Below are 21,069 nucleotides of genomic sequence, written 5' to 3'. Positions count from 1 at the left end.
AACCCCCAAGAGTAACCAAAGGATGTATGGGCCTCCCATACACCAAGGGAGGGTTAGGCATGCCTGACATCACAGCTTACTACAAAGCGTCCTTTCTGGCACAAGGGATCAGACTCATTAGAGAATTCAATTCGCCCCGCACCCCATTATGGATGTCCCTAGAAAATGCGTGCCTGGACAGTAAAAACATTGTTCACTACCTATGGACATGCGCACCACCTAGGACGCACGCGGGCCCGTATCTCCACTGTTCGAGCACCCTGCTCAGGGCATGGAGAAATTGGTGTCCGCTGGTGTTAGACCCAATACAACTTTTCAAAAAGGCCCCACTATCGTAGCAGCCTACTCCCCAGACATACAAGTAGGGAAATGGATGGCTAAAGGAGCCAGGGTGGTTGGTGACCTTTTGAAAGGGGGAGCAATAAAACCTTTTCCAGAACTACAAGCCGACCTAGGACTAACCCCGAGAGACCTATATCTATACCTACGGATTAAAAATATCATACAAACCCGCAGTAAACAAACACAGTGCGGACAGATAGACCCGACATTCACCCCGAGTCAACTATCGCTGTCCAAATTCGCAAAACCCCTTTCACTGTGTTACAATGCGATCACCGCCAACAATATCCCTGACAAGCTACAATACATGGTGAAATGGGAGGGGGAACTGGGATGCCAAGTCTCCCGGGAGGACTGGCAGGCAGCAATGGAAAATACGAAAAAAGCCTCAAGTGGCCTCTCATTGTGGGAAGCCTATTGCAAAGTAAATATGAGGTGGTACTTAGTCCCACAGAGGTTAGCGAAAATGTATACAGGTACTACGAACATATGTTGGAGATGCGAAGCAGACATTGGCACTATGCTTCACACCTTCTGGTCATGCCCCTCCTTACAGAGCTACTGGACACAGGTCCAATCCTTAATCTCCCACAAGACCGGCATCTACGTGCCCTTACGCCCGGAAAATTATCTTCTCCACACTATATATAATCTGAGCTCACTCCCTCACAAAAAAGTGATTTTAAACATACTCACGGTAGCAAAGATTGCAATAGCCGGCAACTGGAAATGCAAACAAGCCCCCCAATTAGAACAGGTAATAGCCAAGATGGATATAATTAGTGCATATGAGAATGTGGCATACAAAATGTCAGGGCGCTCGGAAAAATATGAACAGGAGTGGGCAAGCTGGCTAACCAATTAGAACACGATAAGTGTGATGGGATATGAAGTCCAAATGGACCTAGAGGTAACAACAGACAAGATCGAGTCAAATCGTTTTGCACATTAACCTGCTATGTTTTCAATGCATGTACTGTTGTACAATAGTCTAGGGCCCCCCCCCCGCCCCCGTCCCCCCTCTTCTCTTCTGTACCCTACCCCCCCTCCCAGTTAGTAAAAAACTTCCGTACACTATTTTGAAATGTTGTATGTATCACATCCAGTTATGCATGTCGTATAACTAAAATGTCAAGGAAGGTCGAAATAGTTATGCATATGTACTGTTCGTATCTTTGTTCTGTACTTTGCCTGCAAAGTGATGTGTTGCAAATATGCACTAATAAAAATGATAAATGAGAAAATACAACTATAGACACCCAGACCACTTCAGCTCAATTAAGTGGTCTGGGTGCCAGGTCCATCTAGGGTTAACCCTGCAGCTGAAAACATAGCAGTTTCAGAGAAACTGCTATGTTTACATTAGGGTTAATCCAGCCTCTAGTGGCTGTCTCCCTGACAGCCGCTAGAGGCGTTTCCGCGCTTCTCACTGTGAAAATCACTGTGAGAAGATGCTGACGTCCATAGGAAAGCATTGAGAGCCCGGCGCTGGAGAAAGATGGGAGTTTAACCCCCTCAGCCCCCTTGAGCCCAGCGGGAGTGGGACCCTGAGGGTGCGGGGGTGGGGGACCTAAAGACTCTATAGTGCCAGGAAAATTAGTTTGTTTTTCTGGCACTATAGTGGTCCTTTAAATAATATTATGACATCAAAAAACAAAACAAAACATATGATCAAATAACTGTAAAATCAAATAACTATAATCCTACTCGCATTTGTACTCAAATGTTCATTTTGTTTTGGCCATTTTTGTATTTTAAGGCTAATAAACATTTGCCATTATGCAGAAATATTTAACATAAATTAATGGGGTTTTTTTGTTTTTTTTACAGGGCTACCAAGAAAGTAATGAATTTATAATTACCCAGCATCCCTTACTGCACACCATAAAGGATTTCTGGAGAATGATATGGGACCACAATTCACAAATAATCGTAATGCTTCCTGACAACCAGAACATGGTATGGTTCTAGAATACAAAGAACATTTGTTTGTTTTTTCCAAATGATTTAAATGTATTATGCAATTAAAATAATTATTTTCATTTATTGTTTAACTATTAGGAAATTCTACTTTCTGTTAATGCTGCTAGTTTAGTTAGATTCCATTTAGAATTTGTATATGCCTTTTGCATATTTTATTTTGAATAAACTACTTAACAATATATTTCACTGAATTAAGTAACAAACGTGATGATAACGATCTAACAGAATTAAACATTACTTGGTGTGTTTAAGAGATTTCTATTCTTTCATTAACTTGTTACTGATCTGTTATTATTAGGCAGAAGATGAATTTGTCTACTGGCCAAACAAAGATGAGCCAATCGCCTGTGAGAACTTCACAGTTAGTATGGTTGGAGAGGACCACATGTGTCTTTCAAACGAGGAAAAACTTATAATCCAGGATTTCCTGTTAGAAGCTACACAGGTGAGTTATATGGATGGATGGATGTAGTAACACGTATAGAATTTAGGAATGATGTACAATACATTAATTTGTTTTGGAATATTGTAGTTTGGCATTTGATATTTAAAAGAATTTGCATAGGAGATGGGTGTTGGACTTAAAGGTACACCACAGTCACTTTAACAATTTCATCTAATTTAATTGGTTATGTTGCCTGGACTTCCTGGCTCTATATCTCCATTAAGTATTAAACTATTTTTGAGTAGTATGAAACTGAATAAGGCTCCCTGGCCACCCACAGCTCTGCCCACATTGGAGGTGTGACTAAGGCAGAGATTACACACTTCCTAAAAGTCATACCAGTGGTGGACGCTCTGATAGACTGAAAGTGGTCAGCTGACACCTCTAGCCAATCACAGCTGCCTATTGCTGCTTAGGTTGATTATTTATCTTGGGATTGGTGGCTGGGGACTCTCATCAAAAATGGTTTAACAATCAATGGAAGGATGTCGGCAGGGGTCTCCTAACAGAATACTCACTTCAATTAGATAAAACAGGTACGTTGGCCCTTTAATTGTAATTTAATTTGCCTTTTTTATTTTTTTTTCATTTTAGTCACATTGCAGCCTTATAATCTAACATTGGGTTCGTATTACAGATAATTGCTTTAGGCAAAGGTAAGAGGACAGGATCTAATTATTCTATGAAGGAAGATTGGGACTCACCGATAAAGTGTAGCATATGTGTTTTGTCCTGCTGATTACTCTGTGATTTGTCTAAACCATTAGTTACATACATTTTTAGAAGTCTGTGCTCTAAATGCAGGTTAAGATTCATATAAGTCAGTCTAATTATTAACATTATATAAAAAGTTACAAATTTGTGTCTTATTCACTATTTCTACTAACTGATGTTTTTCTAGGATGACTACGTCCTTGAAGTGAGACATTTTCAGTGTCCAAAATGGCCCAACCCTGATAGTCCCATCAGTAAGACCTTTGAAATGATAAATCTCATCAAAGAAGAAGCAGCCAATAAAGATGGGCCAATCATCGTGCATGACGAGTAAGGAATGAACTGTGTGATACGAAATGTTTTCCGTTCAATATGAATTCTTTTAAACCGTTATAGCCGCAGTCCCATGGTCTGACAAGTTGCATAGCTTCTCCAATGACAAAAGCTATTATAATAGAATGGACACTAATCATCAAAACCACTCCATCTTAATGAAATGGTTTTGGCTCATAGTCTATGTCCCAGTTTTTAGACAATTAAAAACGTTCTGAGAAACATCAGTGTTTACATTTGTCCAAAATCAGACTGACAGTCCCAGGAATCCAAGATAAGGGAGGTAGCGTTCAATAATGGACAACTCTGGGTGAAACGTCCCCAAAATACCCTCACTCTTCCTCTAAATGAACAAAATAAATCAAGGACCCACAACATCAGAATGACAGTCACAGGAATCCAAGATAAGGGAGGTAGCATTCAATAATAGACAACTCTGGGTGAAATGTCCTCAAAGTACCCTCACTCTTCCTCCAAATGCACAAAGTAAATCAAGGACCAACAACATCAGAATTACAGTCAGATGAGGCTCAGATTCCATAATATCTTTGAAAATCAAAGGTCTTCACATGCTTAAAACGATTATGATGAACAATCTTATTCATTCAAAAATCATATGTAGGAATAGATAGAGAGTATTTGACTCCCATCGGTTTCTGCAGGGTAAGGGGGATCCCAGTTTGATTTATACAGTTTCAAGTGGCTTATTATTGAAATCCTGTTCAACCAGTGGACCTATTTACTTAATTAGTTCTTTTGGTAATTAATTTTCACAGTTATTAAGAAAGTTGTTTTTAGTGCAACCACAGTAGCTGAACTTATGATAATGTTTTTGTTTAATAGACATTTTTGATAGAACATAATTGGTATATTTATTCATAAGGAAATTCTATGAACATGAGCATTTGAAAGTAGCATTTTTGTGGTGTCTTGCGTTTCATGTAGCAAGATATGGTAAGGATAACAGAAGATAAGCGGATTGCTTATTTGAATAGACATTGCTTTCATTCAAATCTTTTTTTTTTTTTGTTGTTGTTGCTAAATCTGGTTAATTGGGTTACTCCCAGTGTATAGAGTTGGGTTTAGGGGTTATAAGAGGTCACTAGACCGAAACTTTACTTCTGTCTTTATCGTGTGATGTGGAACCTTTAAATCTTCTGTAATCTGGATCCCTGTGCTGGAATCACCTTATTTTAATGTGGTTTATTTTGTGGAAGTATTGTGGATCTTGTGTACCTCTTGCGATGGTGAGAGACATTACGATAATATTACTGTGCTCGCCCTCGACTATTAGAAATCTATTAACACGGACATCAGCCAATAGACTATAAAACCTAACTATCCTATAAATGAAATACAGATTGTGAGCGTTATTGAAACTTTGAAAACCATGCTTAACTAATATCTAAGTCTCCCAAATATTTGGGGTCCTTATCGCATTTTAATTGTCTATATCAGGGGTAAGCAACCTTTTAGCAGCACTGTGCCAATATAGAATTGTGATGTCCTGTAGCGTGCCGATCCTATTTTTTTTAAATTGATGTGTGCATGTTGCCGTATTCTGCTTGTGTTATTTTTACTGTAATTGCTTTGTATTGTTGTATTTGTGCGTACATGAGCTATGATATTGTAGATGTTCAGTAGTAGTTTATGGTATTGTGTATGATACATTTGAATGTGGGCTGTGTATGAGGGCTGCTTGTGGAATTGTGTGTGGATGGATATGTCACATTGTGTGTTTGGTAGTGTGTGTATGTGTGGGGCTGTTTGGGGTATTGCACGTGAGAGGCTGCGTGTGTGGTTGTGTGCATGTATATGGATTGTTAGTGGTGTTGCGTTTGTGGGCATTGTGTGTATGTTTGTGTGTGGGCTGTTATTATTTGTATGAGGGGAGGGTTATTATGCATTTCTGCGTATATCTAGCAGTGTGGGTGGCTTCCCTGGGTTCCAGTGGGGACCAGGCTGGCCAGGTACAGGTCAAGGACAGGAGCTGCAACAGCAGCTGCGGGTTGTTCTACTATAGTGTGGATTCCTATTCACAAGTGCCGGTAGTGATCTGAGATCACTTCCTCTATGTGCTGCAATGCATAAATTGAGGATTGTCCTTCACCACCTCTTCGTATTAGCAGATATCTGAAGTTTTACTGGGTCTCCTGATAGCCAGACCCTGTTTGGCTCTAGCAGCCTTGAGTGCCGTGCAAAGACACCTTGAGTGCCGTGCATGGCACTAGTGCCGTAGGTTGCCTACCCCTGGTCTATATTATAATTGTGCCCTGTAACTTGAATATGATATCGTTACAGATATGGAGGAGTGACCGCTGGAACGTTTTGTGCTTTGAATACACTTCTGAATCAGCTAGAAAATGAAAACTCTGTAGATGTGTATCAGGTGACCAAGATGATTAATCTGATGAGACCAGGAGTTTTCACAGACATTGTAAGTAAATTGGGAAAGAACTAGTCACGTGTGCTTATAAAATATTGCTGACTCCACAAAAGTGCCACCTGGGTGCTGACCGCCCCCCTCCCCCCACTCCCCTCTTGCTACACCACTGCTGAAAAGTGGCATGCATCAGAGGCGGCTCTCTTATTAGGCGGCCGCCTAAGGCCTTGCATTGGCTGGGGCCTCGTGGCCGCCTAAACCACTTTAGGGCAGATTGTGTTGGGTCCTCGGTCAGTGAGGCTTGCTCAGTATGACGCCGGGTGTGAGACCCCTCCTGGCTGCCCGGCCCGGACGGAGAGCGCCCGTCGCAGACACAGACTCTGGCCAATGGGAGTGTTGATGCAGGTTAACACGGCAACGCTCTGACGGGTCTCTCGAGACACATGGTGTGCAGAGCTGCAGACCAGATATCTCCACCGGACCACCAGGAAATAAAAAAAGGTATTTAGTCCCCCTCTCCTCATCACCCCTTGTCACCATCACCCCCCTCTCCCTCCTCCTCTCACCATCAACCTCCTCCCTCATCAAACCATGTCATACTCCCTCTCCCTCATTCTCTGTCACAAAATTTAGAATTTTTTGTATATTATTGTACTGTAAATAGCATTTTACTTTATGACGTATGCACCCTGTCCCATTTACCCCCTACGCCCTGTCATGCTCTCCCTGCCACTGGTACCCCCTTACTCCATCTTGTCACAGATGAAGACAATCATCATACACACACAATCAGGAAACATAGCTTTGCCACAAACACAATGCACAAAGTCCACAGGCAGACCCCCATACACACAACACACTTCAAGCAGCTACCACATACACATACGGTCCCAGATAAAAACGCAAACATGCTCACAGAGACATTCATTCACACACACAAGGATACTCTCTGTCAGACACACACTCTCAGGCACATACACAGGTAGACAGTGCATCAATGTGTATATGTGTGCATTTTTTGCAACTCTATTTTTTTCAGTTTGGTGTTAGTGGGGCCTCATGTTTGAGTTTCGCCAAGGCCTCATAAAGTCTAGAGCCGCCTCTGACATGCGTCCATGATTTTTGGCCTTTCTCACATTGGTTTTTTTTTTGCTGTTGATCCAAAAAAAGTTACTTTGCATGTTTGTAATGTGTGTGTGCTCTTGCTCGTTCTTCAGGATCAGTACCAGTTCCTGTTCAAGGCTATACTCAGCCTGGTCAGCACAAGACAAGAAGAGAGCCCGTTGGCCTGCATGGAAAGCAATGGGTCTGCCTTACCAGATGGGAACACATCTGAGAGTTTGGAATCTTTAGTATAATTAGGAAATCTTTCATTTGGATTACTCCCACGACTTTGCCACGTGGGGCAATGAATGATTAAATCTGTTTACATCCCTTCAACAACAACACTTCACTAATGATATTACTGCCCAACGTTAATAATGCGTGCCTTTAAAAAATAAAAATCTTTCGTAATCCATCCACGACATCTCTAATACTCTGAGCAATTCGCGGCAGTGTGTCTGTGAACGACAATGTTCTTTGTTTCTTCCAGTATTAGTTCCAATTTGAAACTTTTTAACTTTGAATTAACTATATTTATAGATGTAATTATTTTATTCTTCCAGTTTTTAGTGTCTGCGGTCGGTCTTGCATTTGCTAGAATTTGAATTTTTCGTATATTATTGGACTGTAAATAGCATTTTACTTTATGACGTATATACCATTTCATGAAAGCAGCTGCACCTTCCTTGGGAGGCAAAAACCCTAACAATTACTGTAAATATTGTTCTAGTGACGCCATGGACCAAATTTATATTTATAATTGTAGATTTTTATATTTTACTACAAATTCAGTTTTCTAGTTGACTTGTAACTGAATTGTTATAATGCGGTACTTTGTTATGTTTTTATTTTAACAACTCTCCTGATCTTTTGACTTGCATCCTTGATTGAATATTATTAATGTTATGCATGTACATTTAACTCTGTGAAAAAAATTAAATTAATTTGAAATATTTGTATGTTTAAAAGGCTGTCGTACGTGTTATTCAACTACCATAAAATTATCTTTGAAATCTTTGCTAAGATTGGTTCTATGTTTGTTTGACTTTATCCACACTTCAAGGACACAGATCACCTTGGAAATCGTTTTCTGAGTAGACCTGCAAATGGTAGTGAAGAAAAGTGTGGCACCAACATAAATAAATAAAAATGAAGGTTAACAACCACTTCATTCACCGAGTTTAAATAGAGAATTCAGATTCAATACCATCCAGTGCATTTTTATGGCTGTTTTTCTTTTTCCTATTATTATTTTTTTCCTATTATTTTAACCCCTTAAGGACCGGCCTGTTTTTGCGATGTTTGTACGTTAAGGACCAGAGCAGTTTTAACACTTTTGTGGTGTTTGTGTTTAGCTGTAATTTTCCGCTCTCTCATTTACGGTTCCCATACAAGTTATATATTGGTTTTTTTCACGACGAGAAGGGCTTTCTTTACATACCATTATTTGTATTATGTCATATATTGTATTAAAAAAAAAAAAGAAAATATGGTGAAAAATTAAAAAAAAAACATGTTTTTGGACTTTTACTTGAAAAATCTTTTACTTATCTACAAAAGCTAATGAAAAAAACTGCTAAATAGATTCAAAATTTTGTCCCGAGTTTAAAAACACCCAGTGTTTACATGCTTTATTGCTTTTTTTTGCAAGTTATAGGCCTATAAGTACAAGTAGGAAATTGCTGTTTCAATATATATATATTTTAAATGTTTTAATAGTGACATTGTAACACCATTATCTGTCATAAATGCCCGAAACACACCTAACATGTACATATTTTTTTTAAAGTAGACAACCCAGGGTATTCAAAATGGGGTATGTCCAGTCTTTTTTAGTAGCCACCTAGTCACAAACACTGGCCAAAGTTAGCATTTATATTTGTTTGTGTGTTAAAAATGCAAAAAACGCTAACTTTGGCCAGTGTTTGTGACTAGGTGGCTACTAAAAAAGGCTGAACATACCCCATTTGCAATACCTTGGGTTGTCTTCTTTTGCAAATGGTATGCCATCATGGGGCTAATTCTCATTCCTTGGCTACCATACGCTCTCAAAGGCAACCTAACCAATCTCAAATTTCAATAAAAAAAAAAAAGTAAAATCAAGCCTTATATTTGACCCTGTAACTTTCACAAACACTATAAAACATCTACATGTGGGGTACTGTTATACTCAGGAGACTTCGCTGAACACAAATATTAGTGTATCAGAACAGTAAAATATATCACAGCAATAATATCCTCAGTGAAAGAGCTGTTTGTGTGTGAAAAATGCAAAAAACTTCATTTTCACTGACAATATCATCGCTGTGATATGTTTTACTGTTTTGAAACACTAATATTTGTGTTCAGCAAAGTCTCCCGAGTAAAACAGTACCTCCATGTACAGGATTTAGGGTGTCATAGAAAGTTACAGGGTTAAACACAGTGCTAGCAAATTAAATTATCTGGACTTTCGGCCTGGGTTGGCAGGCAGGTCCCTCGAATTGCAATCATTAAAATTACTTAATTAGGTAAAAATATTACATAAATATGCACGTATAATTTTAATATATATACATATTTATATATTTGACGTCTACGTGTATATTTATGAAATTATTTATGTAATTATGTATGTGGACATATGTATATTTCGAATTATTTTTATTTATTTATTTATACATAGATATATATATCATTACATTCTTAGTGTATTTTGATATAAATATATATATATCAATATCAAAATACTGTTAGAATAAAATTGCATATATATATATATAATTTTTTTTTAATTATTAAAAATTATTTTTATTTTTTTTTATTTATTTTTATTAACATATTATTTATATTTTATAATAATATATATATATATATATACCATATATATAGTTATTATATATATTGTATATATTCGTGTGTAATTTAAATATAAGTGTATTTTTATATTAATATACGTATATATAAATATAAAAATACACTTAGTATGACATTATATATATATGATATATATACATATATTATATATAGGTATATATAGATATAATACATGTATATATATCATATATATATATACATATTATATTTTTTTTTTTTACACTGATTGTTTTTTTTTTTTTTTAACTTTATTTTGGATTTTTCACTTGCAGGGAGACTGCCTGTCAGCACAGACAGTCCCCCTGCAGGCAGATACACAGACACCTATTGCGGTCATGTGATCGAGTGATCACATGCCGAGGGGGGACTGCCCGGGCAGACAGGCAACCCCCCTGGACCGGGAGGAGAGCTGATCGCCGCCGTGGGACCGACGGCGATCAGGTAAGTAGCCCAAGATCGTTATGACGGTTCAGGACCGTCAGCCGTCCAAACGCACGTTTTACCGCTGACGGTCCTGAACCGTCAGCGGTCCTTAAGGGGTTAATGTTTTTTCCCAGGGCACTTTTGGCACCCTAACTAGTACAGCAGACTGTAGTAGTTATGGTCCTTGGCATGCTTCTTTAATTTGCACTGTGTATGTAAAATGTAATAGTATTACATAATTGAGATATGTTTTAAATGTGGTTCTTTCTTTAAAGGGACATTATAGGCACCCAGATCACTTCAGCTCATTGAAGTGGTCTGGGTGCAGTGTCTCTATTGCACTTAGTGCTGCAATGGAAAACATTGCAGTTCCAGCGAATCTGTTAACAGACATCCAGTGCAGCTATTTCCCATAGGAAAGCAATGAATCAATGGGCAGCATTTGTCGCATGCGCATTAGTGCCCCTCGACAGTAACGTCAGAGGAGGCGGAACCACGACCAAGCGCCGATGTCCCTTGGCAATGTTTTTAACCCTTTTTCATGTCGGTCGGGAGGGGGATGCAGAGGGAGCTATAGTGCCAGGAATACAACTTTGTATTCCTGGCACTATAGTATCCCGTTAAGATTACAGAAATAGGATTCAGATATCTATTTTAGTACTTCGAGCAAGCAAGTAAGATAAAAATATATAGTCTAATATAAGTGGGAAAGAATAATTGTTTTAATGAATTTGCAAGTGTTAACTAAAGCAACACATGAGAACACTATGCAAGCAAGGTCTGCAGGCAGGTTTATCATTGCCCTAAGTTCTAATTGAGAATGAAACACATATACTCTGTATAGCTTGCATGTTACCATATGATAGCTCAGATGGAAAGATGTGTTTATGTCATGAGTATGGCACAGCCGCACACAGATCCTGGAAGTGTAGAACGCTGTGCCCACTCCTGATTTAAAGCATCTGCCCTGTATTCTAATTGTGTTCTCAGATACTTGATTAGATTATATACTATGATCATATACAATACATTTTTATTTTACATATGCCAATCAAGTGTCACTTACGTAAAATGATCTCCAAGGAGATGTGACATCTGAAAATTGAAGGAGAATTGGCTTGGAGATTCTTTTCTATTTTGGCTTTTTGGGTCCACATAATACATTTTAAATAATAAAAACATGATTTTATTCACAAATTTTTGTGAATTTTCATACTCTGCCCTTCTGGCATACATTTTGAAAACCTGCATTAGTGAGTATTTTTTTTATATCACTCTTTAAAAACCTCAATCAAGCACACACTTGTCTTTCCATTTCCAACAAAAATGTTCTGGATCTGGTGATAGTAAAAGTGATCACGAACAAGGTCAGAGATCTACCAATTAGATTCATTTATTTTTCCCTCTAGAGGTTCAGATTTAGGAAAATGCCCGGATATTTTGACAAATCTGATGCCATTGATTCTTTAGATCTTAAAGTGGTACTCCAACCCGCCATGACCAATTCAATGATTTGAAGTGGTTATGGTGGTAAGATTATATACGTGCAGTTTTTCTGCTTGAAACACTGCACATACTGAGATTTTTTTTTTTTTTTTTTTAATTCTTTATTCTTGTCGTGCATGAGTAACAATCATATGACAGTAATGCCACAACAGCATACTTAGACAATGTGAACATACAAGAGTGTGAACTGTTATGTAGCATTCAGAAGGTACGCACATATTTTTATTTTTTTTTTAATTCTTTATTTTGGCGTGCATAAAGATGACAAACATTCCGGCACTGCCACAACAGCAGGTACCGGTCACTAATCGGCATAGGTTACATCTGCACATTTTTTGGTATAAGAATCAGGCTTGGTTCAAGGTTAATCAACAGCTATGTCAGTATAAGAGGCAATATAAAGCGTTGAAGATCATTATGGAAACTGACATGAAGGTTAAGTAATAAAATAAGACAATAATACAAGTACTTGCTGAACAGGCTAGCATTAAATGTTAAGGTTAACAAGAGTGATTAACTTGGTAAGATTACAGTATGCATGACTAACTGACTCTGAGAATGGCTATAATACCTCGACTGTGCTGTGTATATTAATAACAGTATGAGTAGTTCTAAACAGGCTAGGTAGGGAGGCAGTTAAGAACTATATGCTTTAGGAGGAATAACAGCCAGCCCCTATGCAATGCGATAAGTGGGTACATTATGTGAGAGTCCTAAGCAGCTGTCGGATACATTTTGTGCCTGTGTGGTGCAGGATTATAACAGGTTGGTTAAACATATCTTGTGCTAGGCCTACACGCTCTTGAGGGCGTTATGTGAACGTGAAGAGAGAGCATAGTTAAATGTGAATACTAGGTAGAATGTTCAAGCCGTGCTTATGTCGGTGGAGAGTGAAAGGACCATATTTACAGTTCGTTCAAGAGGACTGAGCTTTTTCTCCATGCAGGAGCATAGTCCACTGTCAGTGTAGGCTGTACTGGTTATCCAATGCCGACTCTGGAGGCTGGGTGGGTGAGCCACGTGCAGGGCTGGTGTCCTGGGTTGGTCTGCTTGCTAAGTGGGGTGATGGTGGTTGTGTTGTTGCGGTAATACACCTGCCTCCCTGGTGCTCTCGTTCCGGTTGGTCGCGGGTAAGTGTGTTGCCGGTCATTTGCCAACGCTGCCGCAGGGCAAGTTTTTGTGCTGTCAGTTCTGCTAGGTCCTCCGTGTCGGGTTGCGCTTTGCGGTGCGGCTGTTACTGGGACCGCTTGTTGATAGGCAGGTCTGGGACTCCTGCGGCTTTTCGGGTACGAGGCTGCTCTGAGGATTTGAGGTAGGTGTCTGCCTAGGCGGCGCCAGAACGCCGGACGTATCCATGCCGCCACATGTAGGGACCGTCCTCTAATGTGAAGTTTAGTCTGCATATGAGTGCAGAGACGGTCAAGGAATTCCCTGATCCGTTCAGGTGGCTTGGTGAGGGTGTAGTTTGGTGCCGATCGTGCCGGAGCCGCCATCTTGGCTGGGCCCCTGAGGCCCTGTTTAGTTTGTGAGTTGCGCGGTTGGGGTTTCTCTCACATAGCTTGCCTGGGTCAGGTAAGTAAGGATTGTGCCTGTCGCTTGGTGTAGCCGGGATATCCCTCACCGGCCAGGGGGGGGAAACGGGGTCTTGAGGACTGTAGCGTTGTCCCGCTGAGCTGCTGGCGCGGAGGTCGGCCGCCTCTCTCGCGCCCGCATGCGTTGGTAGGCCGCAATCCTCAGTCTGCTTCTGGTCGCCTCTTCGAGGGTATCGATCTGGCAAGTGGAGTCTCGGGGATCACCCCACTACTCTACTGCTGTGTTTTAGAGGGTTCAGATTGATAATTATAGTTAAATGTCGCTTATTTGCCAGTTTTCTCACGGAGCGCTGGTTCAGTGCGACCAGTCTGCTCGGCAGTCAGGCCCCGCCCCCGGTACGCACATATTTTTATATAGTAATAATAGCAGAATCAAGCTGGGTACATGCTGGTTAGCAATAATGATTTTTCCGGTTGTTTGGTAACAGTAGCGTGGGGTTAGTTAGTGTGTTGAATGTCATCGCTTTAACCTCGGGCCCTAGGTATTGTCTCGTTTAACTGCACTCAAGTGTAGTATACAAATATTCCAAGCAATAATAGGCTGTCTGACCAGTCATATCCTACAGTAAATAGACATTTAGGTCGTGTGTCAATCATTGTGTCCGTCTCTAGGTAAGTCGTATTAACCAGATACATTATACTGAGATATTTTTAATTGTCGAGTTGCACCTCCAGAACACTGTTCCGGCTTGCCAATATCAATTCTGTTTTGTGACAGATGTGATAATCTTCTCCCTTGCAGTCAGAGTGCCTCCAGGGGAAACATTGCTTCCCCCTCCTGCCCACCCACTGTGCACCGCCTCCATTGCCTCAATAGTTAATTTTTTTTTGCAGCTTTTAATGCAAATCGATGGGTGCTTCTTCTCCATAGTATTCAATAGGGCAAATTGCACATGAAAGCCCCCCTCAAATGAGTTGGAATAACCCTTTAAGGACTTATATTCTGCAGTTTGTTACACATTCGTTGGTGTCGAAAAATGACCTAAAAAAAAAAAATACTATATAAATGCACAGAAGAAAGTCTTGAAGAGGAAACCCAATTAATGGCAAAATCCAAAAATGTATTTATTTTATTTTCCTCATTGTTGGTTTAAGTCTGTGCGTTAATCTACTCCAATGGAAGTGACTGCAGTACCATTAATGGATGGTTTTAATCAGTCATTCAGCTAAACTCTTCTATTATCTTTAGATACTTCAACGAGCCCAGATGGAATCCCTCAATTTTGAATTGTGAGAACATCTGTAGGGTCTGATGCTTAATTATTGGACCTAATTTGCATTGTTCTAGCCTTTTCAACACATCGTCTATTTCATAAGGCAAAAAGGGTTGTGTCCAAGTGGCCATCTATCAACAGGTCTCTTTCAACCTCTTCACCCATCTCAATTTTTAAGATTTGCTATTATTCTTTTTTTGGGGTTTCTCCTTTCGACCGCAAACCTAAAGAATCTTTTGTCCCATTTTTTTTTTAAACATAAGGACTATTTTCTCCTCTTCTTGAACCTTGACACTCTTTATTATGTAGGTTTTTTTTCTAATTATGTTGCTAGCATACTCTCCTACTTAAGTTTTTGTTAGAATCTTCCAAAACAAGACATTTTGGCCTTTTTAGCAGCTGTCCCATTTTAATTATTGGTTCGTTTTCTCTTTTTTTTTTTTTTTTTAACAAGCCGTTCACACAGTCTAAATTTTATCATTAAAAATGGGAATTTAAAAATCAGCTATCCTATAGAGATTTGAGGAAAAAATTATTTGCATCTCTGCCAGTCAATTCTCATGTTTTATTCAATGATATTGTTTAAGTTCATTTGCACGGAAAATTGCCTAGAATTTAAAGTGATTAAAACTATTGAAATACTATTGAAATACAGTATTCTGTAAGGTAGTCGGCACACGTATACAGGAGCAGCAAAATAATGCATTTTATAACGAACATGTTGCAGTATGTAATAGATCACATTCAATTGATCTGCTTTGGAGAACACAAGTCATTACATAAGGAAAAAAAATAAACGAGTGAATATATTAAACCAATAAAACATTACATATAAAAATGTGAAAACAAAACCTTAACAGAAATGCAAAACCAGGACCAAAAAAAAAAAAAAAACTAACCTGGCAAACATAGTAATTTCAGTTCTGGAGCCGAGAGCAGCAAATCTCATTCAGCAACACCATTCTAAACTGCGGTACTAAATAAAAAACAATTATAAAATTAATGTTGGCATAAGGAGACTCCATGTTAACAATGGGGGACACATTATAGGTCCTATTTACAAAAAAGAAATGGGACGTGCCACTCTTTTCATCACCCTCTAGTAAGGTGCAAATGAGGAATCAATAATTGGCAGATGTTCAGTAAATACCCTTAAATCTTTTCCATACCCGGGCATTGATGGTGGTGGTTGTATTGGGGGTAATAAGGTTTATGGAGTGCTAGGGGTGCTCATCTCCAAATCTAATAAAGAGATAGTTCAGTGATGGCCAGTCCACTGATCTTTTTACATTCAAGACTCAGGGGATGTCCGAACCAGTAGTGGAATGCAGAATTCCAAAGTAACCTACCTGCCTGCAATATTTATTAGAAAAGATAGGATATCCTATGCTTGAAAATAGATATGGCTTGCCTGAATATTATCATATTAATTCATTTTTCACCTATTAATGTGAATTATTTCTCTGTAACAATGAGATGTTCCTCCTGATCTCTCTCTTTCTACCAATCTATCCATATATCCAACACATGTCTATACTATCATAATAATATTTATGTATTTTTTACAATAATCGTTTCCGCAGAAACTGGTTTTAGTTAACAAAAGAGAAAGGAAAGGAAAAATGCTTCATTCTTCTGTAACGAAGAGTGGATTGCATATTTCAATACATACCTCTGGGCAAGACATATCATTAACAAGACAAAACATATTCTGGTTAATTCTGCATTGAAATCCGTGCTGCAAGTGTCGATTGTTATTGACCTGCCTGTCTTAAACATTACTACATTAAGTAATTGAGTTTTTAAAATCATGAGTATTTATTAACCAGTTGTGTGCATGAAGGATATAGAACTTCTAATTGTCTGCAATATTCAGTCTCAAAGGGATTCTTCTGTTCTAAAAAAAAAGCCACAAATTAAGAAAAAAATAAACTTGTCTTTGCTACAATAAATATGTTATATCTCTTGAAATAAATATACATATAAGAGTAGAAATCATTGCAACTGTATTTTCGAGATGTATTCTTGCACAGGTAATAATTATATTAGAGATGATTCCGTTTTATCCTAATTTGCCAATGCAAATTATATTGTCTTGAAGGTTTATTTAATCAAAAAATCAAAATTATTTAGAGATTCCATCACACAGAGTGACATATCCGTTTTTTAGATGCTTATTTTATTTTTTCCATTTATATATATATATATATATATATATATATATATATATATATTTTTTTTTTTTTTTTTTGATTGCTGATAGCAACTGTTACAGCTTGACAAGGGGACAAGGGAAATAGGTGCCCTCGAATGCACAGTGCAGGGACGATTGAGATGAATTGTTCTCCTCCCCTCCCCCCTCTCTCCCTCCTTCTTACATTTATAAAGAAAAATGTATCCACACTTACAGTAATTTTATTTTCCTGGTCATATGCCATGGCAGCACAACAATGGGTAGCTCGTCTCTATCCCTAATTAGACAGGAACTAATTAAAATAAATGTATAAGTACCTCTTCCTATGCCCTCCCCCAGTCTTGTTACTACCAATATCCCAGGACGGGACCTTTGTGCTGCCATGGCATATGACCAGGAAAAGAAAATCAAGGGTTTCACACAGAAAGGACACTTTCAGCAAATTGGTTTCGAATAACCGGCTCTGACATTTACTTGGTAATGTTTCATGAAAGTATTGGCAGAGGACCAAGCTGCAGCTCTACAAAGCAGCTCAGGAGAGACCTTGGCAGAGGAGGCAAAAAAGGAGGAAAGGGATCGTGTGGAATGAGATTTGAGTCCATGCGGGACTGGAGCTTTCGAGGCCTGATAAGCTTGGATGATGGCTGATACAATCCATCTGCTAATGATAGATTTAGGAGCCTGACTGCCCTTTTTTCACCTGTTATAAAAGGACAAAGAGGCCTGGAGATTAACGCCAAGGGGCGGTTCTGTCAATGTAGATTCTGAGGCATCTCACCAAATCCAAGGAGGAAAGATCTCCGTCATCACCATCTACTTGTGGAACCGGATGCAGAGCTGGGAGAACAACTTCCTCATTAATATGAAAGGCGAGGTGACCTTAGGCTGAAATTCCGGGATAGTAAGAAGGATGACCCTGTCCTTATGGAAGACTGTGAAAAGCTCCTTGACTGACAGAGCATGAAGTTCCAAGACCCTTCTGCCTGAGGCCAAGGCCACCAGTAAGGCAGTTTTAATAGAAAAGAAATGGAAAGGCACTGAATCCAAAGGTTCAAAGGGGTGAGACTTTAGAGCTTGGAGAACCAGAGGCAAATCCCAAGGTGGAGTGAACGGCTTAATCGGAGGTCTGATTTTTAGTACAGCTTTAAGAAACCTGGCCACGTCCGAATCAAAAGTCCATTTGTGGTTAGTTAAAGCCAACAAGGCAGATACGTGAACCTTCAAGGTGTTGTAGCTCAGACCCTTCTCGAGGCCAGACTGAAGAAAGTCTAAGATATTCCCTGTGGAAGGACTCTGGATCGAGAAATCCCTCGAGGACACCCAGGAAGAGTAAACATCCCAGATTCCATAGTATGCGATAGAAGTGGAACATTTTCTAGCCCTGAGCAGGGTGTCTATCACCGCATGAGAGAAGCCCTTATTCATCAGTCTTTCCTTTTCAACCTCCATGCCATCAGGTTGAGGGAGGATCGGTCTGGGTGGAGAACAGGACATTGACACAGAAGGTCTGGGATTCCCGGAAGACTCCAAGGTGGCTCTACACAAAGGCTCTGCAGGAGAGGAAACCAGGGTCTGTGCAGCCAAAATTGGGCTATGAGTATGAGGTAGACGTGAACCATCCACATTCTTCTTAGAATAGGAAAAATGAGGGGAAAGGGGGGAAAGCATACCCATCTCGAAATCGCCAGTTGCTGGAAAGGAAGTCCTTCCCCATGGCTAGAGGATCGTTGTCCTTCGTGAAGAAACACTCCACCTTCTTGTTCTTTTGTGTCACAAACAAGTCCACTTGAGGAAGGCCTCATCTGTCCACTATCATTCGGAACACATCTTCCGACAAAGACCACTCTCCCGGATCGATTCTTGATCTGCTGAGGAAATCCGCAATCTGATTCTGTTTCCCCGGGAGATGAATTTCTGTGAGGCCTGCCAGGTGTCGTTGAGGCCATGACATCAACTGATGCATAAACACCATCATCCTGCGGCTCCTGGTGCCACCCTGATGGTTGATGTAGGCTACCACCGCAGCTTTGTCTGACCGAATCTTCAACCAACAGTGACGAATTAGCCGTGAGAAATGCTTCAGGGCTTCGAGAACAGCAAGGAGTTCCAGGAGATTGGAAGGCAAGTTGTCCGCAGGGAACTTCCACTCCTCTGGCAAGAAGTCGGGTTGACAATGGACTCCCCAACCCCAATGGCTGGCATCCGTCGCTATTACTATCAACTGAACATCTCCCAAAAGGAAGCCCCTTGGCTAAAGAGACACTGTTCAGCCACAAAACCAGGGAATTGTGAACTGACAACGGAATCTTGATGGGCTGGAGTAGACTCTTTGAGGAGAATTGGAGGAGGAAGTTTGTTTGAAAGCTCCTCATTCTCCATTGTGCCCACCTTGTCAGTCTTGCCATGGAGGACATGGAGACTCATTGCCTTTTTTGCTGAAGTCACCATGCAGGCCAACATCTCCAGAACCTGTTTCCGTATTCTCAGGATCCTCTCTGGGGAGAGTTGAACTGTCTCCGCTGAAGTGTCGAACAGAGCACCCAGGTATGTCATGGACTGACTAGGGCAGAGATGACTCTTTTTGACATTGATCCTCCAACCGTGACGTTGTAGGAACAGAGGGGCAACCAGTTGCATGGGAGGACAAAGTATCCTTGTCGTCCGCCATGATCAGGGTTTCGCCCAGGTAACGGAAGATGGATATGCCCTGTTTTATAAGTTCTGCGATGAGAACAAGCACTTACGTGAAAGTATTTCTGATGTGCTAGGGCTATAGGGATGTGGAAATAGGCATCCAACAAGTTTATTGATAACATTGACTGATTGAGAAAGACAGCCTTCACTATAGATTGAAGGGACTCCATCTTGAATCTGCGCATATGCAAGTATTGATTCAGTCTTTGTAAATTTAGGATTAGTCTCCACCCTCCCGAGGACTTTTCGGTCTGAAATAGACGTTAATAGAAGCTGTGAGTCCTTTCTGACTCTGGGACTGGTACAATGACTCCCTCTTCTTGTAGAGAAGAAATGAAGACCTGAAGAGCAAGCCTTTTTACTTTGTCTCCCGGCCACCTTGTGACTTGGAAGGAACTGGAAGGAGGGTGTGTGCAAAATACTAGAAGATATCCCCTTCCGATGATATCCAGAACCTAGTTGTCGCACTCACTAACAGACACACACACAGACACACACACACACACTAACAGACTGACACTCATACACTCTAACAGACACACTCACACTCACTAACAGACAGACATATATACACACACACACACACACACACACATTCACTCACATTAACGCATTTTTTTTTATTTACCCCCCCAGCCTCCTTACCTTTGGGAATGCTGGGGGTGGGTTCTCTATCTCCCTGGGGTCTAGTGGGGCTGCCGGTCGGGCTGCTGGGCTGGTTGCAGGGCGGGCGGGCGGCTGGCGAGGGAGCACTTCCTCTGAGCTGTCTGCTCAGCTCCCTCGCGCGCCGCCCGCAGAGTGAGGCTGGGAGCCGGAATATGACGTCATATTCTGGCTCCCAGCCTCACTCTGCGGCGTGCGAGGGAGCTGAGCAGACAGCTCAGAGGAAGTGCTCCCTCGCCAGCCGCCCGCCCGCCCGCCCTGCAACCAGCCCAGCAGCCCGACCGGCATGTCAGTTAGCCGCAAGGCTAACAATACATTTGCCCTGTGCATTTGGGGGTGGGTTTTTTTGCCGCCCCCTGGAAAATGCCGCCCAAGGCAAATGCCTTGTTTGCCTCACGGCTAAAACGTCCCTGGTTGTATGCCAAGGAAAATGAAACTCAAGGAGAGGCCTCTGGTTACATCTTAAGATAGCAGAACACTTGTGGATGAAAACAGATCAAAGGTCTTGTGCTTATTTTGGAAAATAGTACTCACTTCTTTTACCAATAGAAAATCATCTAGATAGTGTATAACTGTGGCCAGTTACTTACGTACGTATGAGACAACTACGAGTTTTGAAAATT

At 40.4% G+C, this 21,069-nt stretch overlaps 1 protein-coding gene across 7 annotated transcripts in view; it reads left to right on the top strand.

Moving 5' to 3' along the window:
* The window catches only part of PTPRZ1 (protein tyrosine phosphatase receptor type Z1), a 163,050-nt gene extending 154,728 nt beyond the window's left edge, over positions 1 to 8,322 (top strand). For all 7 annotated transcript variants that reach the window (XM_063446823.1, XM_063446822.1, XM_063446821.1 and 4 more), the window contains 5 exons: positions 2,173 to 2,301; positions 2,624 to 2,770; positions 3,672 to 3,814; positions 6,119 to 6,254; positions 7,418 to 8,322. In XM_063446823.1, coding sequence (XP_063302893.1) covers positions 2,173 to 2,301; positions 2,624 to 2,770; positions 3,672 to 3,814; positions 6,119 to 6,254; positions 7,418 to 7,558 — 696 coding nt within the window. In that variant the 3' untranslated portion in view covers positions 7,559 to 8,322. The remainder of the gene's footprint in view (positions 1 to 2,172; positions 2,302 to 2,623; positions 2,771 to 3,671; positions 3,815 to 6,118; positions 6,255 to 7,417) is intronic.
* Positions 8,323 to 21,069: the final 12,747 nt, after the last annotated feature.

This window comes from Pelobates fuscus, chromosome 3 (assembly GCF_036172605.1).
Source record: "Pelobates fuscus isolate aPelFus1 chromosome 3, aPelFus1.pri, whole genome shotgun sequence".
Taxonomy (NCBI): Eukaryota; Metazoa; Chordata; class Amphibia; order Anura; family Pelobatidae; genus Pelobates; species Pelobates fuscus.
Note: the sequence above shows the minus strand (reverse complement) of the source record. Positions and strands in the feature narration are given on the sequence as shown.